Source organism: Callorhinus ursinus, unplaced genomic scaffold (genome assembly GCF_003265705.2).
Source record: "Callorhinus ursinus isolate GAN/ISIS: 27379988/994484 unplaced genomic scaffold, GSC_fseal_2.0 scaffold1, whole genome shotgun sequence".
Lineage (NCBI taxonomy): Eukaryota > Metazoa > Chordata > Mammalia > Carnivora > Otariidae > Callorhinus > Callorhinus ursinus.
In genome coordinates this window covers 124,870,627-124,894,603 of record NW_027397063.1, presented here as the reverse complement: position 1 = coordinate 124,894,603, position 23,977 = coordinate 124,870,627, and the positions used below count along the sequence as shown (strand labels likewise).

The window sequence follows — 23,977 nt, the reverse complement described above, 5'->3', positions numbered from 1 at the left end:
AGACAGCAACTACAAGGATCAGAAGCCTTACCCGCTACCTCTTACCTCTACTCAGATGAGATTACTCTACTGCTACACTTTGAGTGCAAACATTGTCAAGTTCTCATACACATCCAGAATGAAGATCCTTTACAACTGAATGAGCAGAAAAAACTCAATCAGCTAACCAACACCAACACACCAGCACAGCACAATTACCTGTGAGTTATTCTAGATTTCAAAACCATCTCAGCTTCTCACTTTACACAGGCAACTCAGAGTCAAGTCTCACTCTGAGTTAATGGGATATTTCTCATTTTATCTGTAAACTCAGCAATGGAAGCAATTAACACGTTTCCTTACTGAATTAAAAAAAAAACACCACAGACATTAATTTAAAAGTATACATGAAATCACTGAAGTGAATTTAGGAATCAGAGGAGGAGATATGTCACTACTGAGTATCTACTTGAATACTGAAAAAGCACTGAAGAAAAGCCATGTATCTCTACCATTTGCATCAACTCTTAAAAAATGACAAGTTGAAAAATATATTGCCAGCAGGAATCATTCATTTTTTTCCTGTTATTTTCCCTCTAGTCACTGAAAAATAAGACGATATATAGAAATGAATGAATAGGAACAAAAAATATGAGCTATATCCTCCAAGGGATCTAATTTAACCTAGAAAACTCTAAGCCAATGAGGAAGTTTCTCAGAAAGTCAAAAAGCAAGTTTTCTTAAAATTTAGGTTTATTTATATGATGAAATGTTCCAAAAAAGAAATTATTTATGTGGCTCACAAAAATATATACAATTTATTGAAATAAATAAATAAGTGAAGAAATTGGAACAAGTATGAAAGAGACTATGTAGCCAAGAATGTTATTTTTACTTAAAATACATGTCACAAGAATCTGTACAAATGCTACAGGAAGGCTGAACTTTCAACTTTGAGCACCCTGAAGCCTGTGCATGGAGGAAACGTGATCAGTTTCACAATATTCCTCAAATCTTTTCCCTATCTTACTTTCTGATATTGAAAAATGTTAATTCTTTAAGTCTGAGACACTATGACATGTAAGATATGATACTCTGGGGACAATTATCATTTAAATGAAGTAATACTAAATTACAAATAGTTGTGTGTGTGTGAGTGTGTGTGTCGGGGAAAGAGCTTGGGGAACTAATAAAGAAGGGAAACAAAGAAACAGGAAGGTAAGGGTACTACACATGAACTTTACCTAAGAGAAGATGCTTTTTCTTCAATATCCATATCTGTAAAATAAGAATGATGCCATTTCTTTCAACATGTCACAAAAAATTGATAGAATGAAATATTAACACAAGGTGATATAAGGAAAGGATGTGAGACATAAGATTGGAACACATGGATATGAATCTCCTTCATGGATCTCAAGTAGAAATATATCTATTTCCTTCCCAAACTAGTCTGGTATTTGTAAAAAAATAAATGAGATAATATGTGTGGCTTTGTAATCAAGTATTTATGAATACTTTCCACCAACATAACAGAAAATGTAACATTTGTGTTGAAATTCTTTGACAAGAAAACAAGGGATGTGTATAAACAATCTTTCAGTCATCAGGAGAGTATTTTCTGACTCCCGAAAGCATCCATCAATTCACTTTAGCTGAAGCTAATCCATTTATTGAAGGTCAAGTATATGCTAGGTATCTTTGTTATACAACAGGATAATAAAATATACCCATATCACTTCCGATTTCTGTGGAGGTCCTAAAACATTAGGATTTAATGTCTCCTATTCTAAAAGGAGGTAAGAAACTACATTCTAAAAGGAGGTAAGAAACTACACACAGGATTTTAAAATGAGGTTAACAAAAACCAGTTGTGCACATTCTTAACTCTTCATCCACACTGAGGTTATCAAACAGTGGGGTTTGGGAGACTACGAAGAGGTTTCAAGAGATAGAAGGGCTTGGCTTTTACCTCAAGCCCAGGAAATGGCCCTTCAGTAGCATAGTCAGAGTATTCTCTAGAAATTTGGGAAAAACAATTTAAAAAGTGAGAGATAGTGGCTGGCCAGCTGTGTTGCTGGAACAGTGAAAGATTTCTATATTGAACATGATCTGCAAAGAACATGAAAGTGTTCCCTGTGGATTTCATGGATTCAGTCCAGGACCACAAGAGAGCCAGCATGAGGTTATCAAAGATCCTGTACAAGTGGGACCCTTGTAGGTCTTTTATTGCTTCTAATAAAGTCAATCAACATGGCTTCTACCAATTTAGTTAGAGCAGAACATATCAAATGAACACCAGGTTGGTTCCAAAATGCCAATGGCAGCTTTCAATATTTGTCAGCAAAGAACTTTTCTGCCCCACATCTCTCCTCTCTCTTCCAGGTTCAACCCTGGAAGAACCCAAGGCAGCCTAACGAATGGGGGAGGAGGTGGAGAATCTCAGAAGTCGGGAACTTTCCTACCATAGGTAACCAGGCCAAGCTGGACCAATGTTGGGGGAGGGAAGAGCTGTCCTTTCAAAGAAGATGAAAATTGTGACTATATATTGCACTGGATCTTTATTAACTGAAACTATAGTAACTGAAAGATCTTTTCATTACCTCATATGAACTCAAAGTGTCACAGACCTCGACCTAGATTTCACCCATGTAGAAGGAACGGGTCCCATAAAGATGGGGTTAAACAGGCAGTGAGGTGGCAATGGGGAGCACATACAGTGACAGCTACAATTACATAATGTTTAAGTACCAATTCTGATGTTTTCAAAATTTGTTTTCAGCCATAGAACTCATTCTTCAAAGGAAAGCTGATGCAAAGCTCAATGTGTAAAATAGGTGATCTCAGAGTTACTCTAGATAGGGGAACAAGGAAGGACAGGTACATGCCAGGTCCCTAAGGGAGCTGAAGTATAGGTTAACAGCCAGCCCTGAGATAGTCCCTTCAGCAGATAAGTCTCCATCATCCCCCAATAGTTTCCTCATACGCCTTGGTAATTCCACCTCTCTCTACCCCACTCCCACTCCTAAGCAACTACTAATTGGCCAGAAGTATTTTCAAATTCAAAATTAGTGTGGCATTGTTCTACAGAAAACTCAGAATCTGTTATAATATCATCAGACCTCTGGGCTTGTGGTATAGCTCTCAAGTGATCTCTAACACCAGTGGATCATGATCCCTCAGGTAAGAAGAATGATTTTCGGTACTTATTCTAACAAGGGAGGTAAATTCCTGGGTAATCCAGGATAATAGTCCCATATAATAATGGTGTGTTCTTAAAAAGCATGAAAATGGTTTGTGTCTCAATGTGAAGTCAACCATGACTGTTAAGATCTTAATCATGTAAATGTAATGCTTTACATTTTAGCTCCAATTTTTTGTCTTTTTATTAGACATAGACTACTATAGTCAAAACTGTATCTATAAACTCCTGCATCACTGTTTATAAAGTGTGTGACTTTTGACAATTTAGTCAACTTTTCTGGGCTTCAATTTCCCTATCCATTGAATAGTAATAAAAACATCTAACTTGCAGTGTTGCAGAGATAAAGTAAACCAATGTAGGTGAAAATACCAAACACAACATTGGGTGTATGGTTGCTCATTAGATGTCAATTCTCTTCCCTCTTCCCTTTTCAAAGTAAAATCAGAGTAAATCTAAAGGAAAAACATGGGTTTTGAAATTAAAGGGCAAGTGTAAAAATCCAGCCCTCCCATGTACTAGCTTTGGGAAAAAATAAATAGCCTCTCTAGGGTCCTCTGCCTCCTTGTCTCTAAGGTGAGAACAATACAAATATCTAAAGTGATCACAGGCCAATAAAGACTCAAGTTACTTCCACTGCAAGGTTTCTGTCATATTAAAATTAAAAAGATACCAAAGAGATTATATAAACCATTAAATATTTATCTTAATATTTATACTAACATTCAAAATTGTGGGATAAATTTTTCCCCAAATTCTATTAGTCTAACTTAGAAGATAATATCAAAAGTAAATTAAAGGGGGGTGGAGGTGGCTGGCTGGCACTCTCAGTACACCATGCAACTCTAGATCTCGGGGATGTGAGTTCAAGCCTCACGTTGGGAGTAGAGATTACTTAAAAGAAAAAGAAAGAAAAATTTTTTTTTAAAAAAAGTAAATTACATAAAAACTGTAATTTAAGAAAATTTATATTTGGCAGCTTGGGGTAGGCCAAGAAGCCCTATATCAAAGAGCTGTGAAAATCTTAATATAAGGTGAGCATAACAAAGGATGATGCAGGGACTCCTTCGAGAGTGAAAATAGGTACAAAGGAATAAAATTATGTAATTTTAAAAATACTTGTTTTTTTATATTTGACTGGCTTAATTACATTAATGAACATATAAATTTTTTTCCAAAGCTATTTTGAAACACACTATTTCTGTAAAATAATATCTGTATTTTTATATTACCAGAAAATAAAATAATTATCTAAGCACAATGATCTTTTCATTATATTTTCACATACTTAAGTCATGCACTTAGCCATATCTCTCTCCTTCACCAAGTTGTTGATATTATTTTAAAGAATATGTCTTTTTCTCTATATATAGTATTATTACTTTTAATTTTTTTTCATAAAATTGCCTGTAATTTTCCTCAATGGTGCAATTTCTGGTTAATAAAGGTGAAATTGTGGACATCTTCAATTAACTGTTCACTATAGACCATAAAAATTTTTAATTGAAAAAATACTCTGTAGTTGCTAAAATACCTTGTAGGCACATGCAAATTTTGCTAAATGGATGATATTCTCAATTCTATTTTTTCCCCCAAATTTTGCCTCATTGAGAATATCTCAATTCTACCTTTTATATTTAAAAGTGTAAATATTTCATTATAAAAACTTCAAAGGTTCTCAATTTTCCCTTATTCAGAGTAAATACTTTTAAAAAATATTTCTATAATACAAAAATTTTATAAAAAATGTCTTATGGGGCACCTGGCTGGCTCAGTCCGTAAAGCATGTGACTCTTGGTCTCAGAGAAGTGAATTCAAGACCCATTTGGGCATGAAGCCTACTTAAAAAATAAATAAATAGGAGGTGTCTTTATGATTCTTTTTAGAGTTTTGCCAAATATTGGTGCTGCAAAATCACAGTTCTTTTCAGTTGCATTCAGTTTCAGTCTGAACATACCCAATTAAAAATACAACCTGCATCAAGAGTCTTTCGAGTTGAAATATTCCAAAGGAAAATTAAAGAACTTCAAATATTATCTTGTATATAGTTTGAGTTCTTATTGTTTATTTTTTTCCCTTTGATTATCTAGAGATACATTTCAATGTATTTCTATTTTTAATTTTGTTTACAATAGTTGCTATCCACTAAAATGAAGTTTTTGATACTCTGTTTCTTAAATATTTGATTAAATATTTTCTTTTTTTTAAGATTTTATTTATTCATTTGAGAGACAAGAAAAGAGAGAGAGTGCACGCACAAGGTTGGGGGGGTGAAGAGGGAGCAGGAGAAGCAGACTCCCCACCGAGCAGGGAGCCCCTTGCAGGCTGGATCCCAGGACCCTGAGATCAGGACCTGAGCCAAAGGCAGATGCTTAACCTACTGAGCAACCCAGGCGCCCCTGATTAAATACTTTCAAATGTTTCAAACAAGATGAAAAGAAAAAATAAAGGCTCATTTAGAAAAGACTAATAACCTTTTTGGACACTTAGATTATTTACAAAGCACGTATTCAAAGACTTGTATTTTTTTTTCTTTTTGTCTTTCTCATAATTTTTATTTAAATTTTAGTTAGTTAACATACAGTGCAATATTGGTTTCAGGAGTAGAATTCAGTGATTCGCCACTTACATACAACACCCAGTGCTCATCACAAGTGCCCTCCTTAATGCCCGTCACCCAATTATCCCTTCCCCCCACCCACCTCCCTTCCAGCAACACTCAGTTTGTTCTCTATCATTGAGTCTCTTTTAGTTTGTTTCCCACTCTCCTTTATTTTCTTTCCCCCCTTCCCATATGTTCATCTGTTTTCTTTCTTAAATTATACATATGACTGAAGTCATACGGTATTTGTCTTTCTCTGACTGACTTACCACACTTAGCATAGTACACTCTAGATCCACCCACGTTATTGCAAATGGCAAGATTTCATTCTTTTTAATGGCTGGTTAATATTCCATTGTATATATATACCACTTCGTTATCCATTTATCAGTCATTGGACATTTGTCTCTCTCCATTTGTCTCTGGCTATTGTTGATAATCCTGCTATAAACACTAGGGTGCATGAACCCCTTCAGATCTGTATTTTTGTATCCTCTGGGTAAATATATACCTAGTAGTGCAATTGCTGAATCTTGGGTAGTTCTATTTTTAACTTTTTGAGGAAACTTCATACTGTTTTGCAGAGTGGCTGCACCAGTTTGCATTCCCCCCAACAGTGCAAGAGGGTTCCCTTTTCTCCACATCTTTTGTTTTATTTTATTTTATTTATTTGAGAGAGAGTGAAAGCAAAAGAGATTACAGAGGGAGAGGGAGAAGCAAACTCACCACTGAGTAGAGAGCCCAATGCAGGGCTCGATTCCAGGACCTTAGATCATGACCTGAGCTGAAGGCACAGGCTTAACTGACTGAGCCACCCAGGGGCCCCTTTTCTCCACATACTTACCAACACTTATTTCTTGTGTTGTTAATTTTATCCAGTATCGCACTGTGGTTTTGATTTGTATTTCCCTGACGATGAGTGATGTTGAGCATCTTTTCATGTGTCTGTTAACCATCTGGATGTCTTCTTTGGAAAAGTGTCTATTCATGTCTTCTGCCCATTTCTTAACTGAATTATTTGTTTTTTGGGTGTTAGGTTGGTAAAGTCTTTATACATTCTGGATACTAACCCTTTATCAGATACATCCTTTGCAAATACCTTTCCCATTCTGTGGGCTGCCTTTTAGTTTTGTTGATTGTTTCCTTCACTGTGCAGAAGCTTTTTATCTTGATGAAGCCCCAACAGTTCATTTTTGCTTTTGTTTCCCTTGCCTCCGGCGACATGTCTAATAAGTAATTGTTAAGGCCAAGGTCAAAGAGGTTTCTGCCCATGTTATCCTCTAGGATTTTGATGGTTTCCTGTCTCACCTTTAGGTCTTTCATCCATTTTGAATTTACTTTGTGTATGGTGTAAGAAAGTGGTTGGGTTTCATTCTTTTGCACGTTGCTGTCCAGTTTTTCCAACACCATTTTTTGAAGAGACTATCTTTTCTCCATTGTATATCATTTCCTGCTTTGTCAAAGATTAGTTGACCTTTCAGTTGTGGGTCCATTTCTGGGTTTTCTATTCTGTTCCATTGATCTGTGTGTCTGTTTTGTGCCAGTACCATACTGTCTTGATGACTACAGCTTTGTAATATAGCTTGAAATTCGGAACTGTAATGCCTCCAATTCTGTTTTTCTTTTTCAGGAATGCTTGGGTGTTCGGGGTCTTTTGTGGTTTCATACAAATTTTAGGATTGTTTGTTCTATCTCTGTGAAAAATGCTGGTAGTATTTTGATGGGATTGCATTAAATGTGTAGATTGCTTTGGGTAGAATAGATATTTTAACAATATTTGTTTTTCCATTCCATAAGCATGGAATGTTTTTCCATTTCTTTGTGTCCTCTTCGATTTCTTTCATAAGTGTTCTATAATTTTCAGAGTACAGACCTTTTACCTCTTTAGTTATGTTTATTCCTAGGTATTGTTTTTGGTGCAGTTGCAAATGGGATCAATTTCTTGATTTCCTTTTCTGCTGCTTCGTTATTGGTGTATAGAAATGTAAAAGATTTCTGCACACTGATTTTATATCCTGTGACTTTGCTAAATTCATGTATCAGTTCTAGCAATTTTTTGATGGAGTCTCAAATACACAATCTAACCTTCACCCAAAGGAGCTAAAAAAGGAACAGCAGATAAAGCCTAAAGCCAGTAGATGAAGGGAAATAATAAAGATTGGAGCAGAAATAAAATGATATGGAAACAAATAATTTTTTTTAAAGATTTTATTTACTTATTTGACAGAGAGAGACACAGCAAGAGAGGGAACACAAGCAGGGGGAGTGGGAGAGGGAGAAGCAGGCTTCCCGCTGAGCAGGGAGCCCGATGCCGGACTCGATCCCAGGACCCTGGGATCATGACCTGAGCCGAAGGCAGACGTTTAACGACTGAGCCACCCAGGTGCCCCGAAACAAATAAATTTTTAAAAAGTAGAACAGATCAACAAAACTAAGAGCTGGTTCTTTGAAATAATTAATAAAAGTGATAAACCCCTAGCCAGACTTATCAAAAAGAGAAAAGAAAGGACCCAAATAGAGAAAATCATGAATGAAAGAGGAGAGATCACACCACCACCATAGAAATACAATTATAAAAGAATACTATGAAAAATTATATGCCAAAAAACTGGGCAATCTGGAAGAAATGGACAAATTCCTAGAAACTTACAAATGACCAAAACTGAAACAGGAAGAAATAGAAAATTGGAACAGACCCATAACGAGCAAGGAAATTGAAGCAGTAATCAAAAATCTCCCAACAAACAAAAGCCCTGGGCCAGATGGCTTCCCAGGGAAATTCTACCAGACATTTAAATAAGCGTTAACACCGATTCTTCTCACACTATTCCAAAAAATAGAAATGGAAGGGAAACTTCCAAACTCATTCTATGAAACCAGCATTACCTTGATTGCAAAACCAGACAAAGACCCCACTAAAAAGAAGAATGAGAGGCAAATATCCCTGGTGAACATGGATGCAAAAATTCTCAACAAGATACTAGCAAATCGAATCCAACACTACATTAAAAGAATTACTCACCACAATCAAGTGGGATTTATTCCTGGGCTGCTGGGGTAGTTCAATATTCACAAATTCAAACTGATTCACCAATCAACCAATGTGATACACCACATTAATAACAGAAAGGATAAGAACCATGTGATCCTCTCAATAGATGCAGAAAAAGCATTTGACAAAACATAGCATCCATTCTTGATTTTAAAAAACCCTCAACAAAGTAGAGATAGATGGAACATACATCAACATATACAAAAGACCTACAGCTAATATCATCCTTAATGGGAAAAAACTGAAAGCCTTTCTCCTAGGGTCAGGAACAAGACAGGGGATGTCTACTCTCACCATTACTATTTAACACAGTACTGGAAGTCTTAGCTTCAGCAATCAGACAACAAAAAGAAATAAAAGGCATCCAAACTGGCAAGGAAGAAGTCAAACTTCCACTATTTGCAGATGACATGATACCATATGTAGAAAACCTGAAAGACTCCACCAAAGACTCAAATATTTTAAAATTCTGACTGATGGAGGCAGTAAAAAGAGAAACCATGCACTGCCATGCCAAATATCTTTCTGCATTTAACATCATATATCGTGTAGTGTAACTACTATAATTAATTCCTCATATATAAAAATATTTGGCAATTTTGACCACTACAGCTTCTTCGTAATTGATAGAATATCATTATTTTTTTGACACAAAAATGAATTATACATACACCACCACCAAGTCCAAACACATTTCTGCTTCATACATTTTTTTAAGTTCATAAACATTGTTTTTACTGTGACACTATGCTTTGCCAAAGTTTACATTTCTCGTCATCACTAAGTAAGTAACTTTATCGTTAATGATCCATTTACTTGGATTTACAATGACATTTATAATAATGTATGGCTCACCTTCTATAGAATAAACTTTGAAAAGCTTTACTTATATCCATGAATTAGATACAAAACTCAAGCATTATTAAAATTAACTGATTTTCATCAAAAACTCTGATAGTATTAATACTTGCTAAGTTCTTCTGCTCTTCAAACAATACACTAAATATTGTTGCTTCACTTTTTCTATATGTATAAGAAAACAAAATCAAAACTGAATGAAATTTTCAACAATAAAACAGATCAAACTACTGATACATGCAAAAAAAATAAAAATAAAAAAATTGCAAAAGCATTATACTAAGTGAAAGAAGCCAGACCAAAAAAAAAATACAATTCATCATATAATTTCATTAATATTACATTCTAGGAAAACCAAAACCATAAGGATAGAAAACAGATTAATTGTTACTAGGACGTGGAAGTGGGGGGAGGGTATTTGAACTCTGAGAATGAAAATACTGTTCTAAATCTTCATTGTGTTGGTGGTTACATGACTGTATACATTTTGCAAAATTCATTGAACTATACATTTATTATTATTTTTTAAAAGATTTTATTTATTTATTTGATGGAGAGAGACACAGTGAGAGAGGGAACACAAGCAGGGGTAGTGGGAGAGGGAGAAGCAGGCTTCACACCGAGCAGGGAGTCTGCTTCTCCCTCTGACCCTCTTCCCTCTCGTGCTCTCTATCTCTCATCCTCTCTCTCTCAAATAAATAAAATCTTTAAAAAATAAATAAATAAATAAATAAATAAATGGACTGATTTTACTATATGTAAATTATACCATTATAAACCCTACCAAAAAAAGAAAAATGAATGAAATTCATTTAGAAGAAAATCCTTTGATCTAAGTAAAAAATCATGATTCACAGAGCAGTATGTCCAAGATACTGTCTGCAGAATGATTCATTATTTGTAAACATAGTCTTGTTAAATCAGCTACTAATTTTTTTTAAAGTAGGCTCCATGCCCAGTGTGGAGCCCAACAAGGGCCTTGAACTCACAACTCTGAGAGCAGAACTGAGCTGAGATCAAGAGTCAGAAACTTAATTGACTGAGCTAGCCAAGTGCCCCTCAGCTACTCATTTTTAAATAAATGGTGATGCTTATTCAGCAGATGTGTTGCTTCTGATTTTAAAGTGGTCAGTGATACTGCCCCAATGTGGGCACCCATGACAGATACGTCAACATTTTCTTCCAGTTATACACTCATCATCAACTTTCTTAAGAAATGGGAATTCAGTATTTCATTAAACACGTTTTTCATTTTTGTGAGATCACTGATGCCAGAAAAGGTTCACTGCAAAAATTTTTTTAAACTATCAAAAATGGATATATTCTACCTAAATTTCATTGTATACCCAAATGATAATTTCCTATGTTTCCTACTGACTCCGCTATAGTGTGGCCTAGTAGCTTCATACATTTCACAGGCCTTGGTGCTACTGTTTAGTGCACAATGCACATGTTGTCCTAGGAAAAGATATATATGTGTGTGTGTATGTGTGTGTGTGTGTTTATATAAATCTGTATATACACAGAGTATTATTAAATATTTTGTACCTGGAAAGGGTTGGCATAAGAGATATGTATCATTGTTGGCATTTTTCAGACTTAAATACACATTAAAGTAACACCTATCTTCATTACACAGATGCCTGAGACATTAGTAGACAAGACTATAGTCAAAACCTATGAGAATTAACTGGAGATCTACCAACCCATTTTGATTTATTTTAATGCACTGCTTAATATTGATACTTTATTAAAAATGAAAAATTTGGTACAAATACTAAACTAAATGGGATTACATTAATAAGCACAAATATGGATGTATGGGTACCCCACCAAAATTCAGTAATACACATATATTAAAAGAGAGAATTAATGTCAATATTATACACATGCACACACACATATATGTATGTGTGTAGGTTTGTGTGTGTGTATGTTTCCAGTGTAAAAATGCTAAATAAACATTAACAAGTAGAATCCAGTAACACAGCCAAGTAACTTTTATTGAAAGAATGCAAGGATAGTTCAATTGAATTTATTATATTAATTGATTCAATAAGAAACACTGAATTGCTTAGATGATGAAAAGCCAATTTATAAAATTGAGTAATAAAATAGGGATATATAACAAAATCTCTTAATAAAGTAGAAATATAGAATAAAATATCTATCTCTCAAACTGAAAGCCAGAAAAATACTTATTAGAAAAACACTAAAATAATTTCCACTGAAAGTCAGGAACAGGAAGGATTTTCTTAACCACTACCATTTTTAACAGTATTTATAATGTTTATAACATGAACCAAAGCAATTAGACGATAGAAAAAATTAAAGGAACAAAATATAAGAGTTGTAAAAATTGGAAACAAACAAGAAAAATTTTTATTATTTGAAGACAGTATTATTTCTTAGCTAAAAACCCCAAGAAACCAACTGAAAAATTATTGCAAAGGATAGCAGAAACTCAGCAAGCTGGATGGTTAAAAAAAATAATAACACTTAGGAGTCAATAACCTTCAAATAAACAAACACAACTGAATTAGAAAAACAAAATGGTGGAACGAAAGACTCCATTTTACACAGACACTACAAAGATGAAATAACTAGGAATAAAATAAATAAGAAATGTGCAAGAACTTTATTGAGAAACCCCTAAAAAGATATAAATGATAGAAACACATAGCAAGTTCTTAGATACGAATTTTTGACATCATAAAAATGTCATGTTTCCTACAGATTACATTAAAAATACCAACAAGCTTTTTTTAGCTAGATAATCTGATTCTTAAATTCATGGGGACTTCCAAATAAGTATGATTAGTCAAGTAAAAAGTTTCTGGGAAAAATAGTGAAATAGAGTTTTAACACATATCATAAAATTCCTGTAATTAAAACTGTGATACTAATATAAAGAAAAAGATAGATGAATGTAATAGGACTGAAAGTAATAAAATAGAAAAGTATATATAGAATTATAGAATATTATCTATACACACATAGGAATACAGAATATAGAATGATAAACTAGACATCTCAAATAAGCACAGTAAAGATGAATTATTGAATAATGTCAGGAAAATGGATAGGCATCTAAAAGAATAAATTTTGATCCCTACATCATATTCAATAGATCAAACTGCAGAACTCAATAATGGAGGAGAACAAATTTGAATATACAAAATGAAATGGTAAAGCACATAAGATATATTTTAAAAACAAGTTTAGTATAGAAAATACCTCTCTAGGGCGCCTGGGTGGCTCAGTTGGTTAAGCAACTGCCTTCGGCTCAGGTCATGATCCTGGATTGCCTGGATCGAGTCCCGCATCGGGCTCCCTGCTCGGCAGGGAGTCTGCTTCTCCCTCTGACCCTCCCCCTCTCTCTCTCATTCTCAAATAAATAAATAAAATCTTTAAAAATAAAAAAAAATACCTCTCTAAGTATGACACAAAACACACAATAAGGAAAACTGATTAATTCATCTATATAAAAATAAAAAGACCAACCAAAGTTGGAAACAAAAACATATACAATTCACTTTATTAATAAATATTATATTCATTTTGGGGGCACCTGGGTGGCTCAGTCAGTTGAGTGTCTGCCTTTGGCTCAGGTCATGGTCCTGGGGTCCTGGGATCAAGCCCCGCATTGGGCTCCCCATTCAGCAGGATGTCTGCTTCTCCCTCTGCCCCCCTTCCCTCCCTCTCATGCTCTCTCTCACTCTCTCTTTCTCTCTTGCAAAAATAAATTTTTAAAAATGTATTCATTTTGTTGCTATGTAAAAAAAACTCCTAGAGAATACCAATAATCCAGTTAATAAAGGACAATGAATATGGACAAATAATGCCCAGAAAAGGAAATTCAGTAGACCTTAAATATATTAAACAACGCTGAACTTCACTTACAGAAAAAAATGTACATTTAAAATTAAAATGGGAAGCCACTTTTTATCTTAAATTCAAAAATAATTCAAGTGATGGGATTAAAAAAATGAATATACTGAAATGTTATGCAAATATTAGCTACTAATACTATCTTTCAAATAATCTTATAACTTTTGGTTTCTTTGAACCAAAAATACACTACACGATACGGAGCACTGTACAGATGGACAAGAGCCCTCAATGATTATTAATTCTATATATCCACATATTGTTTGAGAGAGAGTAGCAAGCTCATTTTCAGATGACTGAAATGTAACCTAACCAAAGATGTAGCAAATTAATACAATACAAAAGTTGCAGTCCCAAGACATGCATTCTTGCCCACCATTTATAGAATCATAGTAGAAACATTTATTTAGGTGTGAAGGTCAAAAATATGCCCACTTTTATCTTCTACATTATTCTCTCCTTTGAAGAAATAACCAGAACACCACAATTAAGGACAAGCCTACTTGTCAAACTGGGTGTTTGGTATTTCGATGACATGTGAACTTCTTATGTGGATCCTTCTTTCTAGGAAATCAAACAAAACATGGAAAGACTGATAAGTGCTCTGGTCTGAGTTCCTTCTAGTTCAATAACTAGAATGAGAAACTCATTTGGACTGACAAGTACAATAAGGAAGTCTATCCAAAAGACTTAACAGAGCAAAAGAAAACATGAAAAAAAAAAGCTTTAGATTATATTTGCAATTTGGAGAGCTAGGTACCTTTATTTCTTCCTGTGAAGTCATTGTGGAGGAAAGGTAAATAATCTCTGTTGAAAGATGTCAACAAAACCTGACAGTGGAGAATACATTTCTCCCAATAAAAGCAGATTCAAAATAGGTAGAAGAATTTCTTGGGTAAGATGCTAACAAAGTAAAAACACAAAATGCTGTCACTATAATAGCTATGAGAATTAGAATATCTTCTATAGAGAGATTAGCCTGATAATAAAAGAATCACAAGTTCTAAAATCAGCAAATTCTAAGCACCAAAGGACAGTAGATATTCTTTGATGAGCAAAACTGCTTTGCACAGTGAATGCATTAAGTAGTTCCAGATACGAGTCTTAAATACCAATCTAAAAACATTTTTTAAGTGACAAGTACTTAAAGCATAATATATCGAAAGAAAAAAAACAGCATATATACTAGAAGTGGCTAAAAACTTTAAAGCAGAAATTCCCTTTTGCAAGAGTTAGAAACTAGAAATGATACCACAGATTGCCCTAGTTTGTTTATACTTGCTATAAAAAAACACATTTTAAAGGCAGTGTGATATAGTAGAAAAATCACAGGCTATAGTAGAAAAATCACAGGCTAGTGTGATAACATACAAAAATGCTAAGCTTGAGTTTTGTCATCTGTAACAAAAAGGGGGGCTGCCTTCCCCCTTGCTGGGCTGTTGGGTTGTGGTAGGAACAAATAAAGCACCAGCATGGTATACAGAGTGTATGTAGACATGCCCAAAATGGCAGTCATTATTATCATTAAACTGTAATAAAAGAAATTAGTACTTGAGCCATGTGAAAATGAGGTACTGGAAGCCAGTCTCGAATTATGTTTCAAAACTAAGGTAAAACAACATAATACTGAATAAAAGGAAAACCAGTTAGCACCAAAGGGAAATAAAGACAATTACTACACAACCTAGCCTTCAAAGAGTTTGCAATTCTTTTACGTAAAGAATCACTTATCGAGCAATGACTTTGTTCCAAGCATAAGTCTGAGCAAGGGGGATACAAAAGAATAAAGACACAGTCAGGGCTTGAAAGGAATTGAGTGCTGAAATCTGAAAGCATGTAATCAGAACACAGGTGAGGAGGGGCAAGGTAATGTGGAAGCAGAGAACAAATGGCACCCAACTCAACTTGAAGCATCATAGAAAAAGTTTAGATACAAGGCAACCCTCAGGATGGGTCTTGAAGAAAATAAAGGATCTTGCTCTTCAAGTGACCGGCAGAGGCCCAGAGACAAGAATGAGCAGGGGATTTCAGGGCGAGTATGTCTGCAGCCTGGGACACAATGGTTTGAAAAGATTCTGCAGAATCATCTTGGGGTCATATGACACTAAGGACTTTGGACATTCTCCAAAAGGTAGCAGGGAGCTGATGGGTGGCTTTAAATAGGAGAGTTAAATGATTAAATCATACTGCTTTTATCGGAAATCACTCTGGGGACAACGGTAGGCTGAAAGGTGGGGAGTAAGCAGGATAAAGGCCAATGGCCTCAGGAATCCAGTGAGAGTAAGTTTACAACTGTGTAGATAAGAAACAGAAGATCCAAACTAAAGAAGAAGCAATGAACAGGAGGTGAGGAGCCAGATTAGGGCATTTCTAAAGGAAAATCTCAAAGATTTGATAACCAATTAGATGTGTGGGCAGTTGAGGGCAACTCAGGTTTCTAGCTTGGAGAAATGGGCGGGTGGTGACGCCAATAATGGAGCCAGAAAACCTAAGAAGACAAATAGGTTTCATAGGCTAGGAAAGATTATTAGTTCATTTGGGGACATGTGAATTTTGAAGGGTTTAAGGGAGATAGATAGTTGCATTAACGGCTATGAAGGAAAACCAAAATATATCTTCCAGGGAATTTATAAACCAAGAACTGTATGTATTTGACTGTTTAAATTACTGAGAAAGCTCTTCAATTGCTCCAGTTGCTAAATATGAACTATGTCATAGGTAAAGTTGAAGTCTCTTCTTTTTTGTTTGTAGGCTCTGCTCAACCAAAATGGATTTAAAACAGTATTTAGACTATCTCAGCAAATATACTTTGCCAGGGTGAACCCTACTATCTCTGCAGCAGTTGCTGCAGAGAGGTTGTACCTTTTACTGTTGGCATTTCTCCAATCGACTTCACTAGGACTGAATGCTAGCTAGGACTCAATTCTTTTTCTTCTCCACAGGCACAATTTTATAGTATAACACAGCCCTGGAGAAGAGTATTCAGCTATGCGGTCAGAAATCAATCTCTGCCTTTCCTAAGACATAAAAGTTAGCTCCCTGGGGCACCTGGGTGGCTCAGTCGTTAAGCGTCTGCCTTTGGTTCGGGTCATGATCCCAGGGTCCTGGGATCGAGCCCCGCATCGGGCTCCCTGCTCAGCAGGAAGCCTGCCTCTCCCTCTCCCACTACCCCTGCTTGTGTTCCCCCTCTTGCTGGGTCTCTCTCCGTCAAATAAAATAATAAATAATCTTAAAAAAAATAGCTCCCTGGGCAAAGCAAACATTTGTTAAAAAAATGAAGAACACATCAATCCACTGCATTCTCTGGGACTCTTGTCAAAGTGTAAAAGCATTTTTAGAAGAGATAGTAAGAAGAAACCTCAGGTGTCGAGGTGGACATTTCTCCTGCATTACACATCAGCCTGTGGAATATGGAAATGTTGGGAGCTTTTACACCAGGCACAGATGGCACTGTACTCTCTTACCAAGATGTGAACCTACCACCTTCAATGGCTTACTAAGACAAAGTACTCTGACTTTAAAGACATTCCATGTCTGGCCTAATTGACTTTCCATTCTCCTCTTGCCTCTACCTTTTGCCATTCACATTCTCTAAAATACTTAAAGACGCCCCCCTTTTAGCTTTAATGACAATGCTACATAAATTAGCAAACAGAATAGCGTCTTTACCCTTATCATATATGAGCCAATCATTCCCACCCAGAAGCCATTAATGATATAAAACCCTCCCAGATCATTCACCCACAGAAATTATTCCTCCCTCATCCAGATGTGTCCAGCCCTTTGCCTGTATCTCCTGAATATTCTTATCTCTTTCCAACCTAGACTACAGTAGTTTTTGCATATATTTATCATGTTCTTTGAGAGAAGGGCAAGCCTGATTTATTCCAAAGAGCCTAGCATAATGGCTTTGTATATAGTCAGTGTTGATTAATATTGTTGAAGAAATGATTGGTTGGTTATTGATGAATAAAGATTTCATCAGAGGGACCGTATCATTCTAGAAGTACGCTGGGTCTAAGATATCCCAGAAACTGGTAACTCAGGACCTTCAGTGGGTTTCTCATGCCAGAAGAGGGTTCATGCCATGGCCTTTGGTCTGCAGGGGATACTAAAAGCCAGAGCCTAGGAAAAATATATTATGAGCATAACTTCCTTTTTTAACATATTAGCTATCAATTTTCCTATATATAATGACATCAAAACAAAATTATCTAATATTTTAAAGACTATATAATAAAACTTCTCTTATTATTTGTGTAATTCACTCATCAAAAGAAATGTATGTCTGATAAATCCAATTCTTATAAATCAAACACTTTGTTCATTGCATGGAAGTTATGAGAACTGCTGTGATAAATCTTTTGTAGGCTAAAGAATTCATCTACATAATTAAAGAATGAGAATAAATAATTCCCTCCTCCCATCCTCCCTCTTCTTTCTTCTCTCCTCTTTCTCCCTTTCCCTTCTCTCTCTTCCTTTCGAATTTTCAGTAAACCTAGAATGAAGTTTAAATAAAGAACATTACTTACTTGAACACAGCCAATCTCAATGCAAGAGTGCATAGTGGGGAGTTACTTAAATCTGAAACATGGCTAGAGGAATGAGAAAGAGGTGGAAATCCCTTTCTCTTGAGTGTGGGCAGAACAGATGATTTTAGAGATCGGATTAAGATCCATAATCAGTTGACTGTGAGTTAATAAAAATGGAGATTATCTTGGGTGGGCCTGACTTAGGCAAACTCTTAAAAGAGAGACCCTCCTGTTGCTCAGGAAGAAGCAAACCCTTCGGTTGTGAGAGGGCCTATAGGAGAAGACATGTGGCAACAACCTGAGGGCAGCTGCTAGTTGCTGAGAAAAAGTGCCTGACTGACAGCAAGACAACAGAGACCTCATTCATAAAACCGCAAGGAATTAAATTCTGCTAACAACTACATGACCTTGGAAGAGGGCCTCAAGCCTCAGCAAAGACCATAGCCCCAGTTAAGGACTTGGTTGCAGCCTTGTGAGACCCTGAACAGAAGACCCACCTAAAGTCCTTGCCTCAATGTCTGGCCTATAGAAAACGTGAGATAATAAGCCACGAAGTTTGTGGTAATTTACTACACAGGAAAAGAAAACTAATAAAGAATTATCTCCTTAAACATAAAGAATAAGGATAAAAGACTATAGCATATAAATTTTTTTAAAGAGTCTTTATAAACTTCTGTTTGGGGAGAGATATTTCTAGAATGCTAGCTATTTCCTTGAATGTTTTCATGTAATAGCCTTTTATAGATAGACCCATACATAATGGAGCTCATTCTTTTTTACTGGCTAAATGCCTTTGCTGGTATTCTCCAAAGTATAACCAGCAAAGACTTAGGAAGATCTCCACTGTCCCACCATATTCCTCCCCGTTCCTACAGCACTGGGTTCATTACCCTTCTATGATTGTGATTTTAAGAGCTCTATGTTCCTTGATGAAAGCATGAAAGGAAAGATGGGAAAAAAAGAAGAAAGGAAAGATGAAAAGAAAAACCACTGCAGTTACCTCTGTAAAGGAAGTATTTCAATTTTAACAAATTCCTTGGACCATTTTAAAGGGGCTATACAAGAGTACATAAAATATATGCAAATATGAATGAGTTTCTAAACTACTGTTATTCTGAGTACTTTGACTGGAATCTCCTTGATAGAGTCCACTAGGCTACAAACTTCCTTTAAGGCTTACATCTTGTCTCACTAACCCCAAAGGAGAAGTATTCTGGCCAAATTTTGATATGACTGAAAAATGTAGGCAAATATACAGCTATGAAAATGTAGGCTAGTTTACCATTATGTTTGAAATTGGACACTTCCCTCTGAAAGTTTTATATCCTCAAAAAAATAAGAAAGAAATGTGTTTTTCTCAAATGGTACCCCATGACAAATATTTGCACTAAAAACTATTTTTTAAAATAAGTACTTATGTGTTCTCTACTATACTTTCTTTGTCCAGATTAATATTCATGTGCTTAACACAAAAGTCTGGTCAGAAAAGTTTTTTTAATACATTAAAGATATTTTAAAAAAACATGTAGGTAGGAAAAGTGAACTAGATACAGATCATGATGTTAACAGTGTGTGTGTGTGTGTGTGTGTGTGTGTGTGTGTGGTCTGTCTTAGAGTGTTTCCAGTGAGAACTGTGGCTACATGTAATGAGTTAAAAAAATTCATTGGCATTACTTTTTCATCCTAAATAGGGCATACATATTCAATGTTTGCAAGGTTCTTAGTTTTTCTCAGTCTCACTGCACTTCAATTAAACATAAACTAGGAGAACATATTTCAGAAGTAAATGTATTTTAGGATAGTTTTATATAAAAAGATTTATATTTTCCAATAGTTTTTAAAAATTATATTGGATATGAAAAAAATTCTAATTAATTGTCCACGATTGTCTTTCAATCCTGACAACAAGTTCACTTCTTAAATATTAAAAGGAATAACTATTATATAAAACAATAAAGTGTCACCAGGTGATAAAATATATAAATTTCTTTTATGTTGTCCTGTGATAATATTTCAACTGATAAATTAGTAAGATTTTGTTATAAGCCTTTATTGTTATATACTTATTTTTTTTCCCTGGGAGAAATTTTGAGTGATGTTTTAAGTTTTATTATTTTCCATTACAGTATAACGTCAGTAAGTCTAATAATATTTCATGGTGGTTAAGTTAGCAAGGTGGTTCGCCAGGGCTACTGTTTGTTCTCTTATATTTTCATCAGTATTACCCAATATAAAATAAAATAAGAAACTAAGATGACTATAAAGTATACCTAACAAATAAGGCAATGTACCAAGTAAACATATTACATTCTGAGTATAATAACATCATTTACTTTCTATAGAGTTTTTATTTGGGCAGGTAGCAACTTGGCAAATTTAAAACTTGCAAATAGTTCTGTCTTGCACAAGAAATTAATACTGTAAAAAACCAAAAGAAAGCAGGATGATCATAGGAAGAGTTTCAGGGAAGTAATTATACTTAAAATTTTGTCAACACAGAAAAGATTGCACAATAAGATAAAATACTTAGCCAGGGAAATGGTATGCCCATGATTCTAGATACAGCAAAATTTGAGGTTAAAAATCTCTTTAAAGTATTTTTTTAAGTTTCAGATTATTCAAGTCATCCTGCAATTCAAAAAAGAAGTAAATGAGAAAATACAATCTTCTTTCCTGGAGGGGGTGTGTTGGGGCAAGAGATATTCATTAGATGTTGTAAACAACAACAACAACAAAAAGTCTTGCCAAAGTAAACCTTTATGTTATTCCTCATTTTGCAATTTGTTTCACTGATTTTCAGACTGATTTCATACAAAGTGGTTCCCTACAGAAATCCCCCAAACCCTGTGGAGCACAAACCAGGCATATTCTCCAACACTTTTAGGTTTCAGTTTTTATTTTTTGTTTTTGTTTTCTAAATGCTGGTAGGTAATGATGGTCTTCCTAACTAAGAATTTAAAATTTCTAATCTTCCATTTTATTAACATTAATGCTTAGTTTTTTTTTTTTAAGGAGCTATTCACTAGTACACCCATCTACATGCCCTCTGCTCATCAAATGTTACAGTGAAATAAAGAGACAAAGGTATCTCATTCTGATGATCCAAAGTCCCTCTCATTAGTAACTGATATCTAAATATATTGCTGCAGTAATTCTTAGAGCTATCCTCGGATGATTCACTACACTTTACACTCCATTCAACTTTAAATGACAATGAGATGAGCAACTACCATTTACCAATAACCTCATTTTCAATAGAGGCTTTTTGGGATCCATGTTAAGAGCCTTTGGGGTTTAAATTTGCAACTTCAAGAAGAAACATACACATGAAACTAATCAGTTTCTAAGGTAATAATTAGTAGTACCCACATTCACACATGGCTAAAGAAAGCAGTGATGATTTTATGTGCTGTTCGGGTGGTGGAGGTAATGACAATGGCAGGGACTATAAGTTTTATTACAAGATTTTCTCTTATTATCCGAAGAAGACACATTACACGGCACTTCACCAATACTGTCTGACACATGTAGAATACAAAAGGGGAGAGAATGGCTAAAGCAAAAGTTAAAAACACTGTAAGAATATCCACACCTTTTACCCTGAGTAGGGTGGACATCAAAAATAAAAATTGAACAAAATCAAGTAAATTCTTCATTTCCCTCCCATGTAAACTTTTCCAACTATTCCTAAAGCACAAAGCCCAAGACTTTCTTCCCACTGTAATAGGAATGTGTATATAGACTACTGGAGTGAATAGAATTAGATGTGTTCTCTCATGTCAGCTCCATGAAATATACCATCATAGTAAAAAATAATTATACTTGAACCACAGAAAAGCCTTTAGAATGAGTTCCTGAGTTTTGTGTAAGAGGCAGAAAAAGGAAAGACAGCACACAGAAGCAACATAAGCTAGGAGGAAGGTGGGGATGTTCATAGTGAAACCAACTGAGAGCATTTGTTAGTGGTGAAAGTAGACTCCTAAGCCTGTTGGAAAGACCAACGGGTTCATAAAGCAAGCCTGAGAAGCCTGGGACGGAACGGGGACCTGACCGTGGTCCTGAAAGAGAACAACTTGCAGGTGATTACGAACAATCTCCCAGCGTCCAAACAACACCATATCCTTGTTTTCAACTATAGCTGAAACAAGCTAAAAGTCCAATAATACTCGCCGTCAAAAAATATGTCCAAACTTTCTCATATGATCAGATCAGCCTTTATATTGCCCAGCTCCTCCCTCCCCAACAGTCTCTCCTGGAGTATCTTCTAGGATAATTTCAGGATTGAGAGGTACGCTCTTCTAGCTTAAAAGCAGGAATCAAGATTCTGACAAACTCGGAACGCTTAGAATTATACAGGAAGCTTACACTTGGCAATCCTGATTCTAGTTTGCATTTCTTAAACTCTGATAGGGAATCATGCCTATCCGAAAGACCTCAAGGAATGATGCTCCATGGAAGCATAATATTCCAAACTCACCCTATAATCTAGACAGCCTTGAAACTCTAGAAAGATAAGGTGGCAATTCACTAACATGGACATTCCTACTTTCACCTCATAAAATTAATCTAAAAAAAAAACCAATTTCATAAAGAGGTACCAAAATACAGGTCCCACACTGAACAACGGGCGTCAGTCTTCCTTCAGCCTCTTTTCTAGCTCTCACAAACCCAGGAAGTCAAGGGGGCCAACTACACCAATCCAAAGTGTTAATACTACACCGATTTTGGGTGGAAGGAAATTTCTCCGCACAAAAGACACCTTTGCAAAAAACGGAAGGAATTTCACTCCGCTGGTGGAAAAAAGGTGGGAGAGAAAGTAATTTATACGTGAAAAATCATTCTCGGAAAATACCATACAACTCGTCGAAGTGCAAGACTTACGTGTTCCGTCAAAACGGGTGGCGATGGTGTCGAGGAAGGTGTTCTGGGGCGCCAGTAATCCTTTCATAACCGGCATTTTTCCAGCGTGGTGTGAAATTCTCCATCAAAGTTTGTCCGGAAGGATGGCTCAAGAGGAAAGCGCCAAGAAGGGAGAAAGGGAGCGTGCTGACCGCAGCGGAGGGGGACCTGGCGTGGTGCTGGGGCCGATCAGGGGGAGGAGGATGGAAGGAGCGAAGGAGCGCGTTCCAGCCGCCGCTGCTCTGGCTGGAGCCTCTCGGCGAGCGCTCGGCGAGCCTGCCCCGCACCTCCGAGCTCAGCCTGGCGCAGGCTCCCTCTCCCGCCCCCTCCACCTCCGCCAGCTGCCGAAACCCCCCCACCGTTCCTCCGCGGGCGGCAGAGCCCGCCGAGCGCCGCCTCGCCCCCCACCCCGCCCGCCCGGGAGGAGCCCGCCCTGGCCCGGGGCGCCGCGCCCTGACCTCAGGCGCTGGGGTCGTGGAGGACTGCGCTCGCTGCAGGGCGAGGCCGGGTGGCGCTGAGCCTCCCGGTTCCCAAGGGGCGCAGGGAAACGCGCGCGAGCGCGACTCCCACCCCCAGGAGCCAGTGAACAAAGACCCCTTTGTTCCTGCTCCGTCCCTCTCCCGGGGAGACCGGAGTCCCGTGGGTGTGGTACTGGAGAAGGGGAGGAGACAGGTTGGGGCAGGTACCCGGCTTCAGCCAGGAGCTTGGGAGAGGGCAGTCCCCCCAGTGGTGTCCGAGAGAGCTGAGGCAGCTGGGCGCCCCAGGGGAGGTGGCCCCCTTCCGGCACACCTGACACTGAGTGCCCGAGACTGAAGCAGGGCAGCTTCGAGTTAGTTGCGCGGCCCCCTCCCTAGTCACTCCGGTCTTCCAGCTTGAAAACTAGTCCAAAGCTCCCGGGTTTTTCCACCTTTCTTTCCTGGGTTCAAAAAGGGGTGTTTCGGCCCCTCACTCCACACTGCCAT

General features: G+C 36.6%; 1 protein-coding gene across 1 annotated transcript in view; it reads right to left on the bottom strand.

The window, feature by feature from the left end:
* KCNH8 (potassium voltage-gated channel subfamily H member 8) overlaps positions 1–23,073 on the bottom strand; it is a 365,063-nt gene extending 341,990 nt beyond the window's left edge. Inside the window, exon 1 of the mRNA XM_025870524.2 lies at positions 22,998–23,073. Within this exon, the coding sequence (XP_025726309.1) occupies positions 22,998–23,073 (76 nt within the window). The remainder of the gene's footprint in view (positions 1–22,997) is intronic.
* Positions 23,074–23,977: the final 904 nt, after the last annotated feature.